This window comes from Hyperolius riggenbachi, chromosome 8 (assembly GCF_040937935.1).
Source record: "Hyperolius riggenbachi isolate aHypRig1 chromosome 8, aHypRig1.pri, whole genome shotgun sequence".
NCBI classification, from domain to species: domain Eukaryota; kingdom Metazoa; phylum Chordata; class Amphibia; order Anura; family Hyperoliidae; genus Hyperolius; species Hyperolius riggenbachi.
This window is the reverse complement of record NC_090653.1, coordinates 78,394,946-78,417,296: the sequence shown is the minus strand read 5'-3', so window position 1 is coordinate 78,417,296 and position 22,351 is coordinate 78,394,946. Positions and strand designations below refer to the sequence as shown.

General features: G+C 45.4%; 1 protein-coding gene across 1 annotated transcript in view; it reads left to right on the top strand.

Annotated features, from left to right (window-relative positions):
- Positions 1-22,139, top strand: part of LOC137528943 (cytochrome P450 2G1-like) — a 46,570-nt gene extending 24,431 nt beyond the window's left edge. Inside the window, exons 7-9 of the mRNA XM_068250741.1 lie at positions 4,793-4,980; positions 12,834-12,975; positions 21,228-22,139. Coding sequence (XP_068106842.1) covers positions 4,793-4,980; positions 12,834-12,975; positions 21,228-21,409 — 512 coding nt within the window. The 3' untranslated portion in view covers positions 21,410-22,139. The remainder of the gene's footprint in view (positions 1-4,792; positions 4,981-12,833; positions 12,976-21,227) is intronic.
- The last annotated feature ends 212 nt before the right edge of the window (positions 22,140-22,351 follow it).

The following is a 22,351-nucleotide window of genomic DNA, read 5'->3' as shown; positions in this document are numbered from 1 at the left end:
AAAATAAGTTGTTTTTTTATTAAAGAGGCACTATGACAAAAACTGTAAAATAGAAAATACTGTACATATGTGTACACGCCTATAAGATGTACATTTGTTTGCACATTAAGTGTTTTTAATCTAATGTTTCTGACCTCTTATCAATAGGTTTTGGATTAGCCCATCTCCTCATGAGGTATTCTCAGGGCTTTCTTTATTTTCAAAAGCACTGACTGAATGGCAGTTGTTCAGCCTAAGTGACAAAATAGTGTGCAAGCAAGTATGCTGGCTGGCCGGCTTCTTTGTATAGGCCATTTCTAGAGAGTGCTTTTAAAAGAATAAGGGGATTTTTTTAGAATTCTCCATGAGAAGGACTGTCCAGTCGGTGACTGGTAAGAAGTGAACTATCATTTAATAAAAAAAATTACTGTAAATGGCAGCTACATAGAAATCAATTTATTCACAGTGCGTTTTACTATGGAGCAATTGTGCAGCTTATACGTATGTGTACACATGTATTTCAGATTTTTACTTTTTTTTGTCATAGACCCTTTTAGGACCACTATCATAAAAAGTTGTACAATTTTTTAAATACATACAATTAACCTCTTCAGGACCACAGGCTTTACCCCTCCCCCCAAAGACCAGGCAATTTTTCATCAAATAGGCCACTGCAGCTTTAAGGCCAAGCTGCAGGGCCGCACAACATAGCACACAAGTGATTCCCCCCCCCCCCCCCCTCATTTCTCCCCACCAGCAGAGCTCTCTGTTGGTGGGGTCTGATCAGTCCCCCAGTGTTTTATTGTAAATATTTATTACATTTATTTTTCAATAAATTTCCTTATTTTTTTTACTAAACCCTCCCTCCTTTCCCCTGCCAGCCAATACCCGTGTTCAGCTGTCATAGGCTTCAGCCTATGACAGCCGATCCCCGTCGAGGCTCAGGAGGAGACAGCCGTGTCACACAGCTGTCCCCAGTACAGCGCTGCTGTAGATCGCACCACTGTACAGCCTTATTAGACGGCGCTGCTCCGCTACGCCTACCAAGCAGGAGATGCACGCGCAGCCTGCATGCGATCTCCTGCAAACTGAAGCCCCAGTACTTTAGGCGGTCCTGGGGCTGCCGCCACGCCCATGAGCGAGCAGTTAAGATGTACTTTTGTAACAGAGTAAAATGCACTTCCTATGTCTCTGTCACTTATAGTAGGTAGTAAAAATTTGACAAATCTATCTGACTGGTTTTGAAGTAGTCCTTCTCTTCATGGGAGATTTTAAGGGTTTTCCTTATTTTCAGAAGCACTTACAAAATGTTCTTTCTCAGTCCAACTACTGGTAGGGATACCAGCCAGCAATTTTTTTACAGATCAATTTAAAGAGACTCTGTAACAAAATGTTCAGCCTTATTTCTTCTATCCTATTATTTCCTATACCTGTTCTAATGTGGTTTGTGTTACTGCAGCCTTTCCTAGTTGCACAGTGGCTGTATTATCTCTGTTATATAATCTAATTTTCTTTCCTCTGATGGCTTTGTTGGGCTCAGGCACTCTTGTTATAGGCTTGTTATAGGCAGAAGCTATACACACCCTCTCCACGCCCCCTGCAGGCTCTGTGTGAGTCACAGACTGAGCTCCTCTCAGCCTATCACATGCCATGTCTTTTGTTTGTAAACACTGACTAAAACTGGCAATTACAAGCCAGGATTGCAGCAGGGAGTGGCAGGAACAGCACAGAGGGGCCCAGGAGAACATAATTAATAGAATTTTAGAGTACAGATTCTCTTTAAGGGCTCAAACCCACTAGCAGCCTATTCTAAGCACTAGTGATTTGAAAAGCTCTTGCTAATGCAATGCTATGGGGGATTTTTATAAAATATCATCCCTCAAGTGGAATCACACCCATAGCATTACATTAGCAAGAGCTTTTGAAATCACAAGCGCTTAGAAATGGCTTAGTAATGTACTGCTAGTGGGTTTCAGGCCTCTAGGAGAGTTTTTGTAAAGTATAAAGGAGATACTGAGAAGATGGACTAGTCCAGGGGTGTCCAAACTTTTTAGACCAAGAGCTGCTAGGGGGCCAAACTAGCAAAATTAAGTACGATTAGACACTGCTAATTTCACAGTGGTGGCTGCAAAGCAGTGGTTGTTACTGCTGTTAGTACAGGGCTGCGGCTAATCAGTGACTGTTACTGCTGCTGGCATAGTGGCGGCTTGTAACCAGTGGCTGCTGCTGGCATTGTGACGGCTAGTAATCAGTGGGTGCTGCTGGCACAGTGACGACTAATAACCAGTGGCTGCTGCTGGCATTGTGACGGCTGTTCATCAGTAGCTCTTACTGCTGCTAGCACAGTGGTGGCTGCTAATCAGTGTCTGTTACTGCTGCCAGAGGTGTAACTAGAAATCCACTGGGCCCCCCTGCAAGACTTTGGATGGGGCCCCACCAGCTGTCGTTGCGAGTGCTGATGGTTGCCCGGGGTGAAGGAGGGGGGATTCAGTCCCCCATCCCTGCTGCTGTTTGTGCCTGCTGCTCCCTTTCCTGCACTGTGCCCCCTCCTACCCCTAAAAATGACCATTGGGGTACTGCAAATTTCAAATCGTATACAATAGCTTTTACAGTGTTGTTAAATCTGCAGGAAACAATGGGTGAACTGATGTTAATGGCGAGCGCAGATGGCAATTGCTTTAGTATAGTCCACTGTTTTGTGATAGCAGGGATTACATAATAAACTCCTCTGAGGACAGTTAATGACTGGTGAATAATGGCGCACAGCGCCTATGCATAAAAATGGCGCCGCATTAAAAAGATACGCTTATAGCTATTTATCGTTAGTACTGCATAATAATGGCACACGGAAAAAAGTAGAAAAACATCACACAGTAATGTTATTTATCAATAGTGCCATTAATATGCCAAACAGCAGACGTTATTGCGCACAGTAACGTTATTTATCAATAGCTATCCATAAGCCAAACTGCAGAAGTTATTTAACTGCAAAACGGTGAATGGATTTAATGTAACACTATCAAGGTTAGGGTTAGGCATCACCAGGGGAGATTTAGGGTTAGGCACCACCAGGGAGGTCTTAGGGTTAGGCACCTCCAGGGGGGTGGTTAGGGTTAGGCACCACCAGGGGGGTCTTAGGGTTAGGCACCACCAGGGGGGTGCTTAGGGTTAGGCACCACCAGGGGGTGCTTAGGGTTAAGCCCCTCCAGGGGGGTGCTTAGGGTTAGGCACCACCAGGGGGGTCTTAGAGTTAGGGATCACCAGTGGGGTGCTTAGGGTTAGGCACCACCAGAGGCGTCTTAGGGTTAGGCACCACCAGGGGGGTGGCCACCAGGGGGGGTTTAGGGGTTAGGGATAGGTACTGAGAGGGTTCTGTGTGTTAATGCTAAATAACGATAAAGCTTTAACGCTAAATAATGATAAGGCTTTAACGTTAAATAGCGATAAGCGAAAAAATAGATTAGCGGCAACACCGTGCGCCATTATTCGCAGGCACCATTTTCAGATGGATCCGTTAATGACATGATGAAAGGGATTAGATTGTAACAGAGGCGTAGCTAGGGTTTTCAGCGCCCAGGGACAAAGACAGTTTTTGCGCGCCCCCCCTGTGGACAAAATGGGCGGATTCAAACGTTATTTAGATAGCAATATGTGCACCCTTACCCCATTGAGATAGCCAGATGTGCCCCCCTTTTAATGCCAAATGTATGCCCCTTTAGTTAGCCAGATTTGCCCCCCTTCACCCTGTTTAGATAGCCAGATGTGCCCCCTTTAGATAGCTTTATTCTGCTGCTGTTAACGACAATTGCCTTTGTAGCCTTGTCTGAAATCCGGCCATGATTTCATGGCTTTGAATAATCCCAACAAGCTCCTGTGTGAATCACCAGCAGCTGAATCCAGACTGACATATGGCCCTTCAAGTAAGGTTACTGCAGATAAACTTTGCCTCACAGAGGCTCTCACCCCATCAGCGATCAGATGAATAGGATGGATGAGGTATCAGAGGTTCCATTGGTACAATGCCAAGTCCATCAAGCTTGTAATACTGTTTGAACCAGCACAGATCACTGTGTGATACGAGTATTTGCAGCCTTCCTGTTTTAAGCCATTTGCACAGTGATCCTCTGCTGATCGGCACCAGTGTAGGCTAGCAGGGGCATTGCGGTGGTCCGTAGCTTGTGCTGGGAGAGTGGTGATGGACGCCTCACTCTTATTATTGCTGGCACGGTGGCAGCTACTTATCAGTGGCTGTTACTGCTGCAGGCACAGTGGTGGCTGCCAATCAGTTTGTTACTGCTGCTGTTGGCATAATGGTGGCTGCTAATAAGAAGTGTTTAGTGCTACCGGCACAGTGATGGCTGCTTTGGGGGTACACATTACATATGAAAGGGAAGTGGCTGGCGGTCAGTTGGTCATCAGGAAATTGAACGCCACTACCACCACGAACCCAACCGAGCCCTTTCAAGCGAGATCTTTTCAGCATGATCAGTTGTTTTGATCTATTTTTGCCAGAAACAAGTCAAAATAATGATCAGGCGGCCCTGCTGCAGCATTGATCTCTGCCAGATTGGAGCATTATGATCAAATCGGCTGGATATTGATGACACAAATCAAGCAAAGTATTGGCACCCTAAGAAGAATTCTTATTTACAATGACTATAGAGCACTAAAGTGTTGCATTTGGAGGCGGGAGAAAAACATTTTGAGAAAGTTTGGGTAAAGTAAAATTAGCCATAATTACTATTTTTAATTTACTGAAGTCTGATTCCTTTGCATGTATTGTATTCCTTCTAAATGATTTGCACAATATCAGCTAAGGTTCAGCAGGAGATTGACCAAGTGATCGGCCATGACCGTCAGCCGAATGTTGAAGACCGGAGCAAGATGCCCTACACAGAGGCTGTGATACATGAAATCCAAAGATTCAGCAATGTCATCCCAATGAACGCTCCCCATTCAGCTATCAAGGACACTGTTTTCAGAGGATACACTATTCCAAAGGTGAATGATGAGAGATGTTCCATTCAAGATAACACATATACCAATGAAGCAAAACTTTTCTTAGAATAAAAAAAGAAAACTTTTTATAGAACATGAAAACTCAGCAGGAACTTAAAGGATATCCCAAATGACAGGTGTTTATAAAGCTTTACTTACCTATGGCTACTAGCTAATCAGCTATTCCTCCTACCTGGACCCCTCCCCCCCCCCCCCCCACCTTTCAGAAAGCCAGCACAGCAGCCATTTTGCTGTCTGTGTTCGGCTTCTGTGCTTGGCAGATCAGGGATAGTGTGCTGCAGATAGGGAAAGTGGTAGTTAGACCTGTGTTCTGTGTCCCCAGTGGAGTTCCTTGCTGCTATAATACCAATTCACCATCTACAAAACCCAAGAGCCTGTTTTGATCTTGTGATATTGATGTTCAGTGTGTCCCCTTAGTGCACTTTAGCGGTTGCAGACAGGTGCAGTCAGTGCTTCGTGCTACAGTAATTCGCCCATCTGAGGGCTGTTTTTCTTTTTCTTTCTATCATATTGCAATCCTGTGTGTCCAGTGCACACGTTAGCTGCTGGAGACCGGTCTGCTGGTCCTAGCAGTGCACAGACCATAACCCAATAATCCTTCATCACTACTACCGGCATCTAGTATCCACAACTGCCCACAGTATAAGGCCTCAGTGCAGAATCAGTGTTTTTTTGGGGGGTCACTTAAAGAGGAACTTCAGCCTAAACAAACATACTGTCATTAAGTTACATTAGTTATGTTAATTAAACTAGATAGGTAATATAATCTCTTACCCACCTTGTTTTAAAAGAACAGGCAAATGTTTGATTTCATGAGGGCAGCCATCTTTTTGGTTGAAAGAAGGTTACAGGGAGCATGAGAAACCCGTTCCAACTGTCCTGTGTGCTGATCACCTCTCCCAGTTGCTAGGCAACATGAATAACAATATAGGAAATCTCGTCATGCTTTGCACATCATCATGGAAAAAAAGCCCGGGCAGTTTTCTTTGATGGGGCGGAGCCTAAGCTTTTGTGCAGCCAATAATAAGGTTTATGTAAGAAAAACAAAGTTTTGATGCTGTGAAACTGTTAACCTCCCTAGCGGTATGGACAGATATATCCGTCCATAAAAACATGCTGTGAACAGTATAAACGTGCATACACATCAATACTCTCCTGCACTGTATACTAGACCCTTGCTTGACACATTTTGGCAAGTTACAGGGAAAAAAAAGTTTTAAAAATACATTTTATCACTTTTTGCACAGAAATCCTGGGGAAATTGAACGCCAGGGAGGAACAACAAGCCTTTTCAGTGCTGCTGAGTAGATTTTTAGTCTGGAGGTTCACTTTAACTGTCATTGAACTACCTCAGCCTGACCGTAGGGCTAAGGTAGTCCTGGAGGTGTCAACTAGTAAAAACAATGATTTGCTTACGTGACATTATCACTGAAGCTCTTTGTAGTTGTTTACGGTGCATTAAATGCGGTGTGTCTTCTGTCAGTGTGAACCGGGCATAACCCTTACACTACCTTATCACCGTGTACACACACTGGACATTTTAAAGCACTTAGTTCCACAAATTTAGGAATGTACTATGATTTCTGCCCTTTAGAGATTAAAACACGACTCGCGTCACCTATGTAATTTTTGGTGGGACTCTTGCCATGGATCCCTCTCTGGCATGCCACGTGTCAGAAATATATATTGGGGTGCTGATGCTGTTTAGGATAATACAGTAATACATTTTCATTTTCCCATTTTAATATCTGCTGTGGTATGTCAAAGGTGTAGATATGCAGGCTAGATTCATGGACTGTTCATGTATTTGTGTGGGTGGGTCACTAGACCTACATTTGCATCTAAAGAGGTCTTCAGTGAATAAGACCAGTCACCTTCAATAGGCAAGGAAGCAGCTCATTAGGCCACTAGCAGTCACTTTTGATCTGCTGTCCCAGGTGTGATTGTCTGCGTCTGTCTACAGGCAATTACAGGCAAACTGCTACCTGTAACCAAAAGGCAATCTTTTCATGTATGTGCTAAAATACACTTTAACCTAGGAAATAATGTTGAGGAAGCCTTTTAATGTCTGGTAGGATACAATCTTACCTATTGAATCTGCCAACTTCATAGGCTATCAGGAAACTCGGTAATTTACATAGCACAGCCTGATGCAATGTTGAAAAGCCTCACTACAATCTTGTGATGTATAGACTTTTTACCTGCGGGAATGTTGAGGAAGCGTTAATCAATTGTCACCTGCCGTGGGGGAAGTCCTTTTTGATGATCTGAGAACTGAGACAGGAAAGGATATGACGCGCGTTATGTAGGAAATTGAATTATTCCTGGATATGGACATGTGAGTGGCCTCAGGCCATCCAGGGGACTATATAATCCCAGCTTGGGAATGTCAAAAATCGTAGTTCTTGGAGGTAGCTCACACGGCTAGAACTAACCTGGTTCCTGACCAGAAGTGCGTACCCCCCGCAACAACACCAGATCGATACGCTGGTACGTTTATTTCCCGTTTATTTTGGTAAGCAAAATCGCTTTTGTGTGTATCTTTGTAACTCTTAATTTTGTAACTTTTTTACTTTGTTTTTTGTAATCTTTTGTATATATTCTGTTCTGCATTGTACCATGTTTTCTGGAATATTAAATTATTATTTAATAAGCTTGACTTCTGTCGTACTAAACTAACACTCATAGCCTAGAGGAGACTGCAGTGTAGCTGTGTATAAGTCCGTGCCTAATTGTATGTTGAGCAACACTACCATATGAAGTTGTAATTGCATTGTGTGTGGGGGGCGTTTGTCATACGTTGGCCTAAAGCGCGCAGCTGACCCAACGTACGAAACGCCAGTGCGAGTAGCTAACAGTATCGTTCGGAACGACTGTTAGAGGTTTTGCTGCACAACAGTGTAACTTGCATTACAAGTCAGTGTCTGATTGTGCTGTGTTACTGTACAACTGTACTGTGTGTGTGGGTGGCGTTCTCGTATTCGGCCTAAGCGCAAAGCTGACCCAAATACGAAAACGCAGATTGCGTGTTTAGCCGTCGACAGCTGAGGGGACGTGTCTAGCAACGCTAGTGGTGGCAGTGGGAAGTGTTTGAGGGGTTCCAGCCTTGTTTGTAGCTTAAATAAGGCTGTTCCCCGCTTAATCTGGTCAAACCCGCAGTCGGGAACCGTATACGCAGGCGTGCCGCGGGCCGGTTCCTGACATAATTGGCTGGCAGTGGTGGCATCGTTTAGTACATTAGTACGCAGTTTAGCTCGCTATTCTGAGTACTAAAGGCTGGAAGCTTGCTAGATCTATATACGTTGTTTTTTTTTGTTCAAAGATACACACTTGGTATTTTGCTTTCCCTTCCCCCCTTTTTTCTTTTCTTTTTATTTTTTGCAACACGATGGCTCAGAAAGCATCCAGCTATGCAAGGCAAAACAAAGAGATACTACTCAACCTGTGTGAGCACAAAGGCATCGAGACGGTGAGCGGCCACACTAAGGAGCAGTTAGTTCGTGCGCTCGAGGAGTATGATGAGGCAGAGCGAGCCCGTGCTTCAACGTCAGCGGATGCAGCTCACGACACGCCAGAGGAGGAATCGCTCCCGCCACAGAATGGGAGTGGAGATGATGTCCTGGACGATCCACCAAGCAGGGAGTTGCCATCTCTGGAAGCTGATCTACAGCTACTGAACTCGGCTGATCCTGAACTGCGCCTAAAGCTGATCCTACTGCACCGACAGGCAGAGGAGGGAAGAGCTGAACGGCGACGCCAGGCCGAGAGTGAAAGACGCCAGGCCGAGAGTGAAAGATTCCAGGCCGAGAGGGACAGACTCCGGGCAGAGGAGGGAAGAGCTGAACGGCAACACCAGCTGGAGCTGGCTAAACTTCAGCAGCAGAACCGGTCTGCTGGACCTGCAGAACGCGAAGGTGAGCGAGTCCACAGAATCCCCCTGGATAAGTTCCCTGCTATGGACAAGGACTCTGACATAGACACTTTCCTACAGGGGTTTGAAAGGACTTGTCGGCAGTATGGGGTGCCCCGTGAACAGTGGGCCAGATACCTCACACCAGGGCTGAGAGGCAAGGCCCTGGAGGCGTTTGTGAGTCTCCCCCAGGAGGAAGAAACAGACTTTGAGGCGATTAAGAAAGCCATTATTGCGCGATACCACCTCACGCCAGAAGTGTATCGCAAACGTTTCAGGACAGTGCAGCGAGGTCCTAATGACAGCTACCTGGATCATGCTTGCAACCTGCGCACTGCCTTCCAGCAGTGGTTAAAAGGACTGTCAGTCAAAACCTTGGATGCCCTGCAGGAGCTCATGATAAAAGACCAGTTCTTACACACCTGTCCTGTTGAGGTCCGGCTGTTTGTGCTGGATCGAGAACTAAAGACAGTGGATGAGGCTGCGGAAATGGCCGATTCCTACACCACCCATAGAGCACCTGAGTCCCGGAGGACTACTACGCCCAGCTGGAGGGGAGAACAGAGTGCTAAACCTGTGTCACCCAGCACCCAGAGGAGGCAAGCACCGCTGTCTCCTGGATTCAGGCAACCAACCACTGCCACTCGGAAATGCTTTGTATGTGACAGGGTGGGTCATATCAGCACGACTTGCCCAGAGAGGAAGAGGGAGGCCCCAAAATCCAGTGAGGCCTCAAACCCCAGTGAAGTCCCAACGGCTTTGTGTGCTACCAGGAATGCCACTGGCTATGCAGAGAATCTGCAGCTTGTCACGGTTGGGGGTATAGTTGCCACTGGGCTGAGAGACACTGGAGCAGAAGTGACTCTCATACATCCCCAGCTTGTGAACCCGGAGCAGTACATACCTGGGAAAATGATTGCTATCAGAGGAATTGGGGGTGTCACCCCTGCAATACCCACCGCCTTGGTCCACCTGGATTGGGGGGCCGGCAGCGGAATGAAGGAAGTTGGGGTAACTGACAGCATCCCCACCAATGTTTTGCTGGGTACTGACCTGGGACGGATAGTAGCCCGGTATGAGCCTAATCCAACCCCCGTGGAGCCCGCATCCCCAGCAGAAGTTCAGGACTCTTGCAAGGTACTGTTTGATAATGCTGTGCAAGTGGGGAGTGCTAGTGGGCCCCCAGGGGCTATGGACTGTGTGCTAGGAGCCAGCCCTAGTGAGTCTCCAGTGCCTAGGCCTGGAGTGGGACATGTTGATACAAAGACTGCAGAAACTGATGGTGTCATTCATGACGCACGGACTATCGAGGTGATCGATGCAGGAACTGTTGAGGCTACTTGGGAAGTGCTGGGTAGCACTGGGTACAATGCGGCAGATGTTGATGTGGAATGTGATGTTCTAAATGTCGGTATGTGTAAGACGGATAATGCTGATGTCATATGTGTTGTGCTACATAATGCTGTGTGTCACGTGGACACTCCGCCAGCTGCAGGAGTAACCAGCAGTCCTCGCTGGGCTGCAGCAGATGAACTGCCCACTGAAGGGGCAGACGGCACCAGGCCAGATCTTTCCCCTTCAGATGTTTTTAAGACCAAATGTGATGTGATTCATGATGTGTATAATGTGGGCACTCCCTCAGCCGCAGTGGTAACCCGCAGCGCTAGCGGGTCTACAGCAGAGGGACTGTCCACCGAAGTGGCAAATGTTGCTGGGTCAGCCACATCCAATTCGGAACCTGGCCCTGAGGGCCCAGGAGCCTGTCCGTCTGCAGCCTTCCTGGAATGTGTGACCGGCAGCACTGAGCTCTCTGGGGCTGTTCGATTTGACAGCAGCCTGGAAGAGCTCAGGGGGCTAGCCAGCAGGTCACCAGCTGTGAGGGGCGGGCTGAGAGGGTCTCGGGAAGTTATTCCCTCTGAGCTGTCCGAAGTGGAGGAGGCAGACCGGCAGATAATCGTTCCCCAAAGGGACAGAGAAATAGCTCCTGCCACTATAGAGAAAGTGCGTGTAGCGACTGTGGGAACTCTTCCCCAGCTGCAGCACTGTCTCTATGGTCGCGAATTCACGGTTGTCACTGACTCGCATTCCCCTGGTTGGTTACGTCAGGTTGCCAGGGGCAACGACACATTGCAGCAACCTGACCTAGCTTTCCAGTCCAGTAGCTTGGAGCTAAGGAGTTACCCCCCCAGGCCCGGCCGTCAGTGTCGGCTTTGGCAGGACGATTCGTTAGAGGTAGCTCACACGGCTAGAACTAACCTGGTTCCTGACCAGAAGTGCGTACCCCCCGCAACAACGCCAGATCGATACGCTGGTACGTTTATTTCCCGTTTATTTTGGTAAGTAAAATCGCTTTTGTGTGTATCTTTGTAACTCCTCTAGGATATGAGTGTTAGTTTAGTACGGCAGAAGTCAAGCTTATTAAATAATAATTTAATATTCCAGAAAACATGGAACAATGCAGAACAGAATATATACAAAAGATTACAAAAAACAAAGTAAAAAAGTTACAAAATTAAGAGTTACAAAGATACACACAAAAGCGATTTTGCTTACCAAAATGGGAAATAAACGTACCAGCGTATCGATCTGGCGTTGTTGCGGGGGGTACGCACTTCTGGTCAGGAACCAGGTTAGTTCTAGCTGTGTGAGCTACCTCCAAGAACTACGATTTGTGACAGTCCCAAACTGGGATTATATATTCCCCTGGATGGCCTGAGGCCACACACATGTCCATATCCAGGAATAATTCAATTTCCTACATAACGCGCGTCATATCCTTTCCTGTCTCAGTTCTCAGATCATCAAAAAGGACTTCCCCCCACGGCAGGTGACAATTGATTAACGCTTCCTCAACATTCCCGCAGGTAAAAAGTCTATACATCACAAGATTGTAGTGAGGCTTTTCAACATTGCATCAGGCTGTGCTATGTAAATTACCGAGTTTCCTGATAGCCTATGAAGTTGGCAGATTCAATAGGTAAGATTGTATCCTACCAGACATCAAAAGGCTTCCTCAACATTATTTCCTAGGTTAAAGTGTATTTTAGCACATACATGAAAAGATTGCCTTTTGGTTACAGGTAGCAGTTTGCCTGTAATTGCCTGTAGACAGACGCAGACAATCACACCTGGGACAGCAGATCAAAAGTGACTGCTAGTGGCCTAATGAGCTGCTTCCTTGCCTATTGAAGGTGACTGGTCTTATTCACTGAAGACCTCTTTAGATGCAAATGTAGGTCTAGTGACCCACCCACACAAATACATGAACAGTCCATGAATCTAGCCTGCATATCTACACCTTTGACATACCACAGCAGATATTAAAATGGGAAAATGAAAATATATTACTGTATTATCCTTAACAGCATCAGCACCCCAATATATTCCTGACACCACGGTCCAGGTGTTAGGTCCCTTGAATTGAAACAACTTTTCCATCACTTTTGTGGCCAGAAACAGTCCCTATAGGTTTTAAAATTTGCCTGCCCATTGCAGTCTATGGCAGTTCGCCAGATCCGCCTGTTCACAAACTTGTGCGGAAAATTCACATTCGCATTCAGGAACCTGAACATTTTCATTTTCGCTACATCAGTACATCACTACTAGACACTGCCAAGAAAATGAAAATGTAGCACTGTGTGGACTCCCTATGGAAACACAGCACACTCCATATGGATGAGAGGAGCAACCCCCCCAGAGGTAAGTAACGCCACTCACCCCAACCCCTGCCCGCCCCCCCCCCCTCCCCCCTCACCAGCACACTCCATTACGAACCTCTTGTATGGGGTGGTTAATAAAAAAAAATCCCCGGGGCTCAGCTCAGTTTAATTTTAAATAATTTGAACGTGTAAGCATATAATAGATTTATTTTTATTTTTTACAGCCATTTAACAGTGTTTTTCCATTATTGTGCTCTATTTTTTAGGGTACTGGAGTCTGTGCTTTGCTTTGCTCTGTCCTCGGAGACCCGACTTACTTTGCTACTCCTCGCCAATTTAACCCCAACCATTTCTTGGATTCTGAAGGAAAATTCCAGAGAAATGATGCCTTTGTGCCGTTTTCTTTAGGTATGATCTTAATCCAACACTGCTTTTGATTACATTACATTGGAACCAAAGAGGCAACACTAGACTAACAAGAATGAATCCTAAAGAATAAGGATGAACTGCAGAGCCGGATTTGTACTCTTTACCGCCTAAGGCCAATGTCACCAGCCACCCCACCTTCAGTATAGGTAGCGAGATGATCCCTCCCACCTTCCCTCCTGTATAGGTAGCCAGATGACCCCTCCCCCTTTCTCCAGTATAGGTAGCCTAAAACTTTTTTTTTATTTGAAATTTTAAAATTGATTTTATCAAAAACTATTCTGTTTTTTTGAAAAACAAAAAATTTAAGTTGTAGCTACTGATCACCTTTATAATCTATGCAAATTTGGCGATTGTAGCATGTATGGGGACTTAGCTATTAACATTAAAATCTAATCCGTGATGACAGCCGTGATCACTGATTTTACAGGCAATCACGGATAAAATCCGAGTCAAATCCGTAAGTCAGTTTCAAATCCGGATCACAATCATGGCTTATCCGGGTTTTGGGACTGCAGTGGCTGGATTTGTTCGAATCTGTGATTGGGGGTATCCGAGCATCACTATTGGCAAACATTAATTAATCATGTTAATCATGTTACATTCAATAAAGTTCCTCTTTTACACTGTAGTGCAGAAGAGGCTTGTGTTAGCTGCATGCAGTTGGGTTCCTGGAATCTGTGTACCCGAGGCGTTTTCTTGTAAAACACATTGGACAGGCATGTTCTTTGCTTAAAGAGAACCCGTGGTGGGATTTACTTATGTTAGTGAGGCACAGAGGCTGGTTGTGCACACTAACACCAGCCTCTGTTGCCCCATGGTGTGCTTCCAGGACCCCCCTGCGCGCCGCTATACCCCCCGCAGTGCTTGCGACACACAGCGTGTCACCAGAACAATGTGTACCTATGCCTGTCTGTTAGCGCCGCTCCCCCGCCTCCTCCGTATCGGCGCTACCCGCCCGCGTCACTTCCCTCCAATCAGCGGGAGGGAAGGGACGCGGGCGGGTAGCACCAGTACGGAGGAGGCGGGGGAGCGGCGCTAACAGCCAGCCATAGGTAAACATTGCACTGTGGGGGGTATAGCAGCGCGCAGGGGGGTCCTGGAGGCACACCATGGGGCAACAGAGGCTGGTGTTAGTGTGCACAACCAGCCTCTGTGCCCCACTAACATAAGTAAATCCCACCTCGGGTTCTCTTTAATGACATGCCTCTGAGTCCTCTCTGCACCACTGTCTGTCCCCCCTTCTCTCTGCTGTGTAACCCCCGATAATGCCGACAACGGGATTGTCACTAGATAACTAGGGGAAGGAGTGTCCCTAGCAGGAGAGGCTCTCCTGCAAAATGCCCCTTTCCCTACTCCGGCAGCCTCTTCCCCGCCTCTGTGCACCTCACCCGCCTCTATCCCTCCCCTCCAAGTGTCTACCCCGCCTTTATCCTGCCCCTCCGTGGCTCTATCCCATCTCTCTGCTATGTGAGAGGAGTGGAGAGGCGAGCTGCAGCATTATGACCCCAGGGTCACTAAAAACTGAAACTGACTGATTGCTGGCCACAGGAGCGGAGGAAGTGGCGGTAAGAGGCTCTACCTGTACCGGCTAGTCCCCCGGATCAGGTAGTATGTTTTTTTACTTTTATTTGTGAGCTCGGGATTGCTTTAAAACTCAAGTTTCATTCTTAGGAAAGATGCCGTTTCTCACACAATACTTGCATATATACACTGCTCAAAAAAAGAAAGGGAACACTTTAACAACACAATGTAACTCCAAATCAAGCACACTTCTGTGAAATCAAGCTATCTACTTAGGTAGCAACAATGATTGACAATAAATTCCACAGGCTGTTGTGCAAGTGTAATAGACAGCAGGTGGAAATTATAGGCAATTAGCAAGACATCCCCAATAAAGGAGTGGTTCTCCAGGTGGTGACCACAGACCATGTCTCAGTTCCTATGCTTTCTGGCTGATGTTTTGGTCACTTCTGAATGCTGGTGGTGCTTTCACTCTAGTGGTAGCATGAGACGGAGTCTACAACCCACACAAGTGACTCAGGTAGCACCGCTCCTCCAGGATGGCACATCAATGCAAGCTGTGGCAAGAAGGTTTGCTGTGTCTGTCAGTGTAGTGTCCAGAGCATAGAGGTGCTACCAGGAGACAGGCCAGTACATCAGGCGACGTGGAGAAGGGCAACAACCCGGCAGCAGGACAGCTACCTCCGCCTTTGTGCAAGGAGGAACAGGAGGAGCACTGCCAGAGCACTGCAAAATAACCTCCAGCGGGCCACAAATGTGTCTACTCAAATGGACAGAAACAGACTCTGGGAGGGTAGTATGAGGGCCCAACATCCACAGGTGGGGGTTGTACTTACAGCCCAGCCCAACTCTATGCAGGACGTTGGCATTTGCATAGAACACTAAGATGGGAAAATTCACCACTGGCTTCATGTACTCTTCACAGTCACAGATGAAAGCAGGTTCACACTGAGCACATGTGACAGACATGACAGAGTCTGGAGACGCCCTGGAGAATGTTCTGCTGCCTGCAACATCCTCCAGCATGGTCAGTTTGGCAGTGGGTCAGTAGTGGTGTGGGGTGGCATTTTTTGGGGGGGCCGCCAGAGGTAACCTGACTGTGATTAGGTACCGAGATGAGATCCTCAGACCCCTTGTGAGACAATATGCTGGTGCAGGTGTCCCTTGGTTCCTTCTAGTGCAAGACAATGCTAGACCGCATGTGGCTGAAGTGCGTCAGCATTTCCTGCAAGAAAAAAAAAACAAGAAAAAAAAACCAAAAAAACACATAAATCCAGGCACATTGCCTCTAGTTAGGACATTTAAATAAGTAATTTAAGGAAAGGGAGGTGCTAAAGGGGGTGTGGCCAGAAAAATTGCAAAAATCAGTAACCCTTCGCACGCTCGCTTGCAAATGTTCAAACAAATGTATTCACAGATTCACTCATCCAGGCACCACTGTTATCCCTACAGCTAAATTAAAAGCCGGGGTTTTAGTTCACAAAGGAAATCATTCTTTTGCTTAGTCACCTACACTGCGCAGAAGTACCCAGGTAAACATAGGTGTCCTAACTCTGGCCCTGTAACACGCATAGTGCAGACATGCAAACATTCATTGCATCAAACCTATCAAGGGATTAGGAGCACACATCCTGACGTCCTCTCATGGGACAGATGGCGCATCATTCCAATGTGCGATTATTAATAAATTTCTATGAACATTTGCATGCAAGCGTGCAAAGGGTTACTGATTTTAGTAGTTCCTGCAAGACGAAGGCATTGATGCTATGGACTGGCCCACCCGTTCCTGAGACCTGAATCCAATTGAGCACATCTGGGACATCATGTCTCGCTCCATCCGCCAACACCACATCGCACCACAGACTGTCCAGGAGTTGGTGGATGCTTTAGTCCAGGTCTGGGAGGTGATCCCTCAAGAGACCATCTGCAACCTCATCAGGAGCATACCCAGGCATTGTAGGGAGGTTATGTAGGCACATGGAGGCCACACACACTACTGAGCCTCATTTTTTCTTGTTTTAATGACATTACATCAAATTTGGATCAGCCTGTAGTTTTTCTTTTCCACTTCAAATCCAGACTTCGAGGGGTTGATAAATTTGATTTCCATTGATAATTTTGTGTGATTTTGTTGTCACCACATTCAACTATGTAAAGAACTAAGAATTTAATAAGAACGTTTCATTCATTCATTTAGATCTTTGATGTCTTATTTTTGTGTTCCTTTTTTTTTTGAGCAGTGTATATTTGATGCAGCTGTTCCAAAGGAAATTCCTTTGGAAAAGTCATTGCCTAAGGCAATGCGTTTGCGTTTGATGCGACGTTAAAGTCGCACAACGTGCCCCTAACGCAGCGCATGTAGGTTATAAAATTGGACGTTATTTTGCACTGCGTTATGTGTCTCTTAGTGGAACGAAAACGTTAAATTAAAAAAAAAAAAAAAACATTACTGAGCATGTGCAACACACATAACGCGGCAAATGTATTGCTAAACGCACAGCATGCTGCACCCTCAAAATATTGCTACACGTTACACACAACGCAACGTGTGCACTGTGAATGTCGCACAGACTTTGTATTGCTGTGCGTTAGTCTGCTTTATACATTTTTATAACGTGCGACTTTAACATCCCACTGTGAAAGAGGCCTAAAAGCAAATGTTATAGCTGAAAGGAATGCTATCCCGTGCTATCCATTAACAATGTGATGAGCAATAATACTACCTCTGCGCTATTAACCAGGTGCTATATTATTTAGCACGTAAAAGGGAAAGAGGCGCCCTGATATAATAAAAGCATCTAAAATCAGCTTAAAATCGAAAAGTGATATGAGGTAGCTTACCTCAATGACGAAACCTCTGTAGTTAATACAAGGGATTTTTATTAGCACAGGCAACGCGTTTCGCGGGTCTCAGCCCGCTTCATCAGGCCAGTAAAAGTGCCAAATAGAAAAGATCATCTAGCATAGGGAGCCTCTCTATGCTAGATGATCTTTTCTATTTGGCACTTTTACTGGCCTGATGAAGCGGGCTGAGACCCGCGAAATGCGTTGCCTGTGCTAATAAAAATCCCTTGTATTAACTACAGAGGTTTCGTCATTGAGGTAAGCTACCTCATATCACTTTTCGATTTTAAGCTGATTTTAGATGCTTTTATTATATCAGGGCGCCTCTTTCCCTTTTACGTGCTAAGTATACCCCCGAACACATCCTGTCCGAGGGGAGGTGGCAGACCACCAGTGGAGTCCCCACAGTGGACTCTGTCCCCTTTTTTCCACTAAGAGAGCGACCATCCTTCCGGTTCTGGCTAGGACCACCCCGAGTGGAGTCGGGTTTATTGTCTCCACCTGCTTCCTGTGGTTGGTTGCCCCAAGCAACCTCCCTTTGTGAGTAGTGCTTTTAATTTATTTTCTTTTATTGTGGTCATTGACATATTGCACTACTGGGCTCCCGTTTTTTGTCTCCTGTGACTTTTTCTACAGGGTGTTCATCCACCCCTACTACAATTGCTATATTATTTACCCTTCTGAAAAAAAAAATAATAATATAAGTGCAGTTACACTTTTAAGGTTAACTCCTATAATTATTTTGGGTTGTTATTTTATTTCCTTTAATATTACAACTTTCTTAAAAATTGGCTTTCTCATGCCCATTGACCTCAATATATGTGGCAATTTTTTTTTTAATCCCCTTGTTTTTTTTTTTTAATTTGTATTTAGTAAAAATGTGAGGGCTCAAGGGCACCAGGGCCACTCGCTGTGTAAACTGTGGCTACAAATAGTGTGCGTTTGCGAAGGTAAGAGGATGGTTAAAGTGGATCTGAGATGGAAAAACTAACTATAACAAGTAACTTGTCTATATATCTTATCTAAAGTTTAGATGGTTTACACTGCAAATCTAGCTGCAAACAGCTTTAATAGAATATGATTATTTCTTCCTGTGATACAATGACAGCAGCCATGTTTTTGTAAACATTACACAGGGGCAGGCTTATCTGCATCTTGAGTAAAAAAAAAACCTAATCCCCCCTTCTCTTCCCTCCTCCCCTCTGCCTCTGAAATCTCTGGCTAGTAATACCTCCCCCTCCTCCTGCCCAGACTGAGCTCCCATGAGCCCTTGCTACTGTCTGAAAGTGCCTTGACTCTCTGAAAACCTGTGGGCGTGGCTTGTTTAGTTTGTAGGGAATTAGAGTATTAAAACAAACAAAAAATTATTTGGCTTGAGAAATGCCCTATAAACAATAGGAAATGAACACAATTATGCAATGAGTAAAAGTTCATCTCGGATCCACTTTAAAGTTAGGCGTGATGATTAGATGTACAAGTGGGATGGTCTAAGTTAGGCATCATGGGGTCAGGCTTAGGCCTCTTGCACACTGCAAGCGATTCAGATTCAGATTCCGCTTTTTAATCGCTTTTTACTTCCGATTCAGATTCAGATTTGCAGTTTGCTCCTTGCACACTGCAAATCGGAATCTGAATCGGATGTAAAAACTGATTAAAAAGCGGAATCGGAATCGGTTGCAGTGTGCAAGAGGCCTTAAAGAGGAACTGTAACGACAAAACGGCCCCTGGGGGGTACTCACCTCGGGTGGGGGAAGCCTCAGGATCCTAATGAGGCTTCCCACGCCATCCTGCGTCCCTCGGGGTCTCGCTGTAGCCCTCCGTACAGCCGTGACGCAATATTTACCTTCCTGGCTCCTGCACAGGCGCTCTGATGCCTCTCGGCGCCGAAGTAGGCGGAAATACCCGATCGCCGTCGGGTCTGCTCTACTGCGCAGGCGCAAGTTTCCGGCGCCTGCGCAGTAGAGCGGACCCGACGGAGATCGGGTATTTCCGTCTATTTCCGTGCCGAAAGTCGCCACAGCGCCCCCGCTGGAGCCAGCAAAGGTAAATATTGAACTGACAGTCGGCATAGTCGCCGGCTGTTCGGAGGGCTGCGGCGAGACCCCCGTGGGACAGAGGACGGCGTGGGAAGCCTCATTAGGATCCGGAGGCTTCCCCCACCCGAGGTGAGTACCCCCCAGGGGAGGTTTTTGTTGTTACAGTGTCTCTTTAAGGTTAGATGGGCAGGAGGGGGTGGTTAATGTTAGGTATCAGAAGAGGGTTGGTTAAGGATAGTTATAGGGAGAGGAAGGGTTCTGTGTGAGAATAAGGTTAGATTTAGCGGTAGTAAAATATCGGTATAATTTACCGATATTTTACTATTGTAATTTGCAATTCATAATAGTAGAATATCAGTACATTTACTGATATTCTACTATATTTCGGGTGCCTACATTTCCAAGCACCCTTTTTGTATGTACAGTATGTGTGTACTTGCATAGCCATCGTTTTACACATGTGTTTTCTCATTCCTATAAACTTCAATGCATTTTGTAAAAATTAGTTTTTGTATGTCCATATGTAGTTGCAAATATTATCTGTTTAAAAAAATTGAAACTTTTGTGAAAATTGATGGCAAAACAAAGATGGCCATATTCGCTCATCATTGCTCTTCAGTAGTACAAGGACCTTCTTCGGTTTAGCTGAGGTGAAGGACATACCCAGGCATTTAAAGTGAACCAGAGACAAAGCACCCTCATGTATTTTACCATATATATCAGAGGGAACATTAGAGAAAACACCTACCCTGCTCTCTGTTTCATTCTTCACCGTTCCGCTTGCTTCTTATCAGCCCTGATAAAATCCGTGACTGAGCATTCAGTCTGGCTTTGCTATAATGACTCAGCTATAATGATTCCTGAGCAGAGCCACAAGGGGGCAGGCTTGTGCTTGAAAAGACATCCCAGAGGACAAACTCAGCTATAATAATTCCTAAACAAAGACAGACTGAATGCTCAGTCTGGGATTTTATCAGGGCTAATAAGAAGCAAGCTGAACAGTGAAGAATGAAACAGAGCAGGGTAGGTGTTTTCTCTAATGTTCCCATTGATATATGTGGTAAAATACACGAGGGTGCTTCGTCTCTGGTTCACTTTAAATGCAAACATAATTCACATAATCCAGTCTTGCATACTTGAAACTCAAGATGCAGATGTCAGTATTAAAGGTCCATTCACACATCCAATTTTTATCTACAGATGAATGGAAAATGTTACCACTTCCACGTAGTATGTGAGCATAGCTACACAGTTAGTTCATAGTATTCAAAGTCTATTGACCATCATAATACATGGCAGTGGTAAAACAGGCCAGTCATCTGCATATTAAAATTGGATGTGTGTACAGAGCCTTATGCCTAACTCACAATGAGATTTTCTAGCAGATTTCCTGCCAAATCGATTATTTCCAACCTGACAGATCTGATTTTCCAATCGATTTTCCATGGAAGTGAACGGAAAATCGATCGGATGAGAGATCGGACAGGTTGGAACTAATCGATCTGGCAGGAAATCTGGAGAGAAAATCTCATTGTGTGTATTAGGCATTCTATTTCAAGTTATCTGCCTGAAAGTGTGTATAGTCTTTAAAATATCTGGGTAAGGCAGTATTTATTGTCAGCATACAATCTTGTTTTAACAACCTTACACAGGTGATTAAAGACAACACACACCTTCAACCAAGTAATAATGAGTCACTTTTACTATTGAGGAAATGCCTTCTTTTATATGAAAATGTGTCCAGTGCAATTGAACTGATTCTGATTGAAATGATATTTAGTCATGGGTAATATATTTGCATATATGATTTGTTCTGCTATCTCTCTTTAGGAAAGAGGATTTGTCTCGGGGAAGGTTTGTCTCGCATGGAACTCTTCCTCTTCCTCACCACCATCTTGCAGAACTTCACATTGACTTCAGAGACTCAATTTTCAGAGTCCGACATCTTCCCTAGAATGACTGGATTTGCGAATGTGCCCATTCCTTATCAGATGGCATTTCTGCAACGCTGAACCACCTTCCAGGGAGGAGTCCAGAACGTGCATATAAATGTCCCCTGGATTAATTCGCTATTGCAAGTAGTTTTTGAATACATTTGTGATATATAAAACACTGTTTACCACGGAGTGAAATGAATGGACTTTTTTTTTGCTTGTTTTTTTGCGAAATTTTTGCTGAGCTAAAATTTGCCTGATATGCTACAAAAAAAATATTGTACTCATCTTTAGTACCCATGTCTTGTCACTGTTGATGAGTAATCTCCATGCATTTCACAATCTTTAGAAATGCTGCAGTAACTCTTTCTCTATATCCTCCAATGTTCCAGGTGAAAGATTACAGTGACTATGCAGAAAAGCAGCCTGCCACGGTTGATAATTTTATCTTCTAACAAAAATCAATTCTGGACTCATGGACTTTCTGCAGAACTGGACACATGTTCACCTGCTTATTGAATTTCGTTTGCAAAATTTTGAACACCTGTGAACCTATTAATTAGATATACAGCTCTGGAAAAAATAAGAAACCACTGCAAAAGTGATCAGTTCCCACCAGTACACCAGTACAATTTTTCAAAATCAGTGCTCAAATCAGAGATTTGAGTAAATCAGGGAAAACACTAGACACCAATAAATGTCCACTGACATTTTTTATGCACAAAACTGATATATATATATATATATACAGTGGCGTTCCTACCTAAGGGCGCAGGGGGGCGGGGCGCACCGGGTACCAGTCAGCCAGGGGGGTGTCGCCACGACCCCCCTACACCTGACTAAGGAGGGGAAGAGCAGCGCTAGGAGGAGGGGTGACAGCAGGGATAGCGGCGGGGAGGGGGAAATATCCCCCCCCTCCCTCACCTGGGTCCCCTCCTTCTGCCTCTCTTCTCCCCCCAAAAATGCGGGCAGCGGGCCGGTGGCAGTGGGCAGCGAGCAGGCGAGCGCGGAGTATACTCA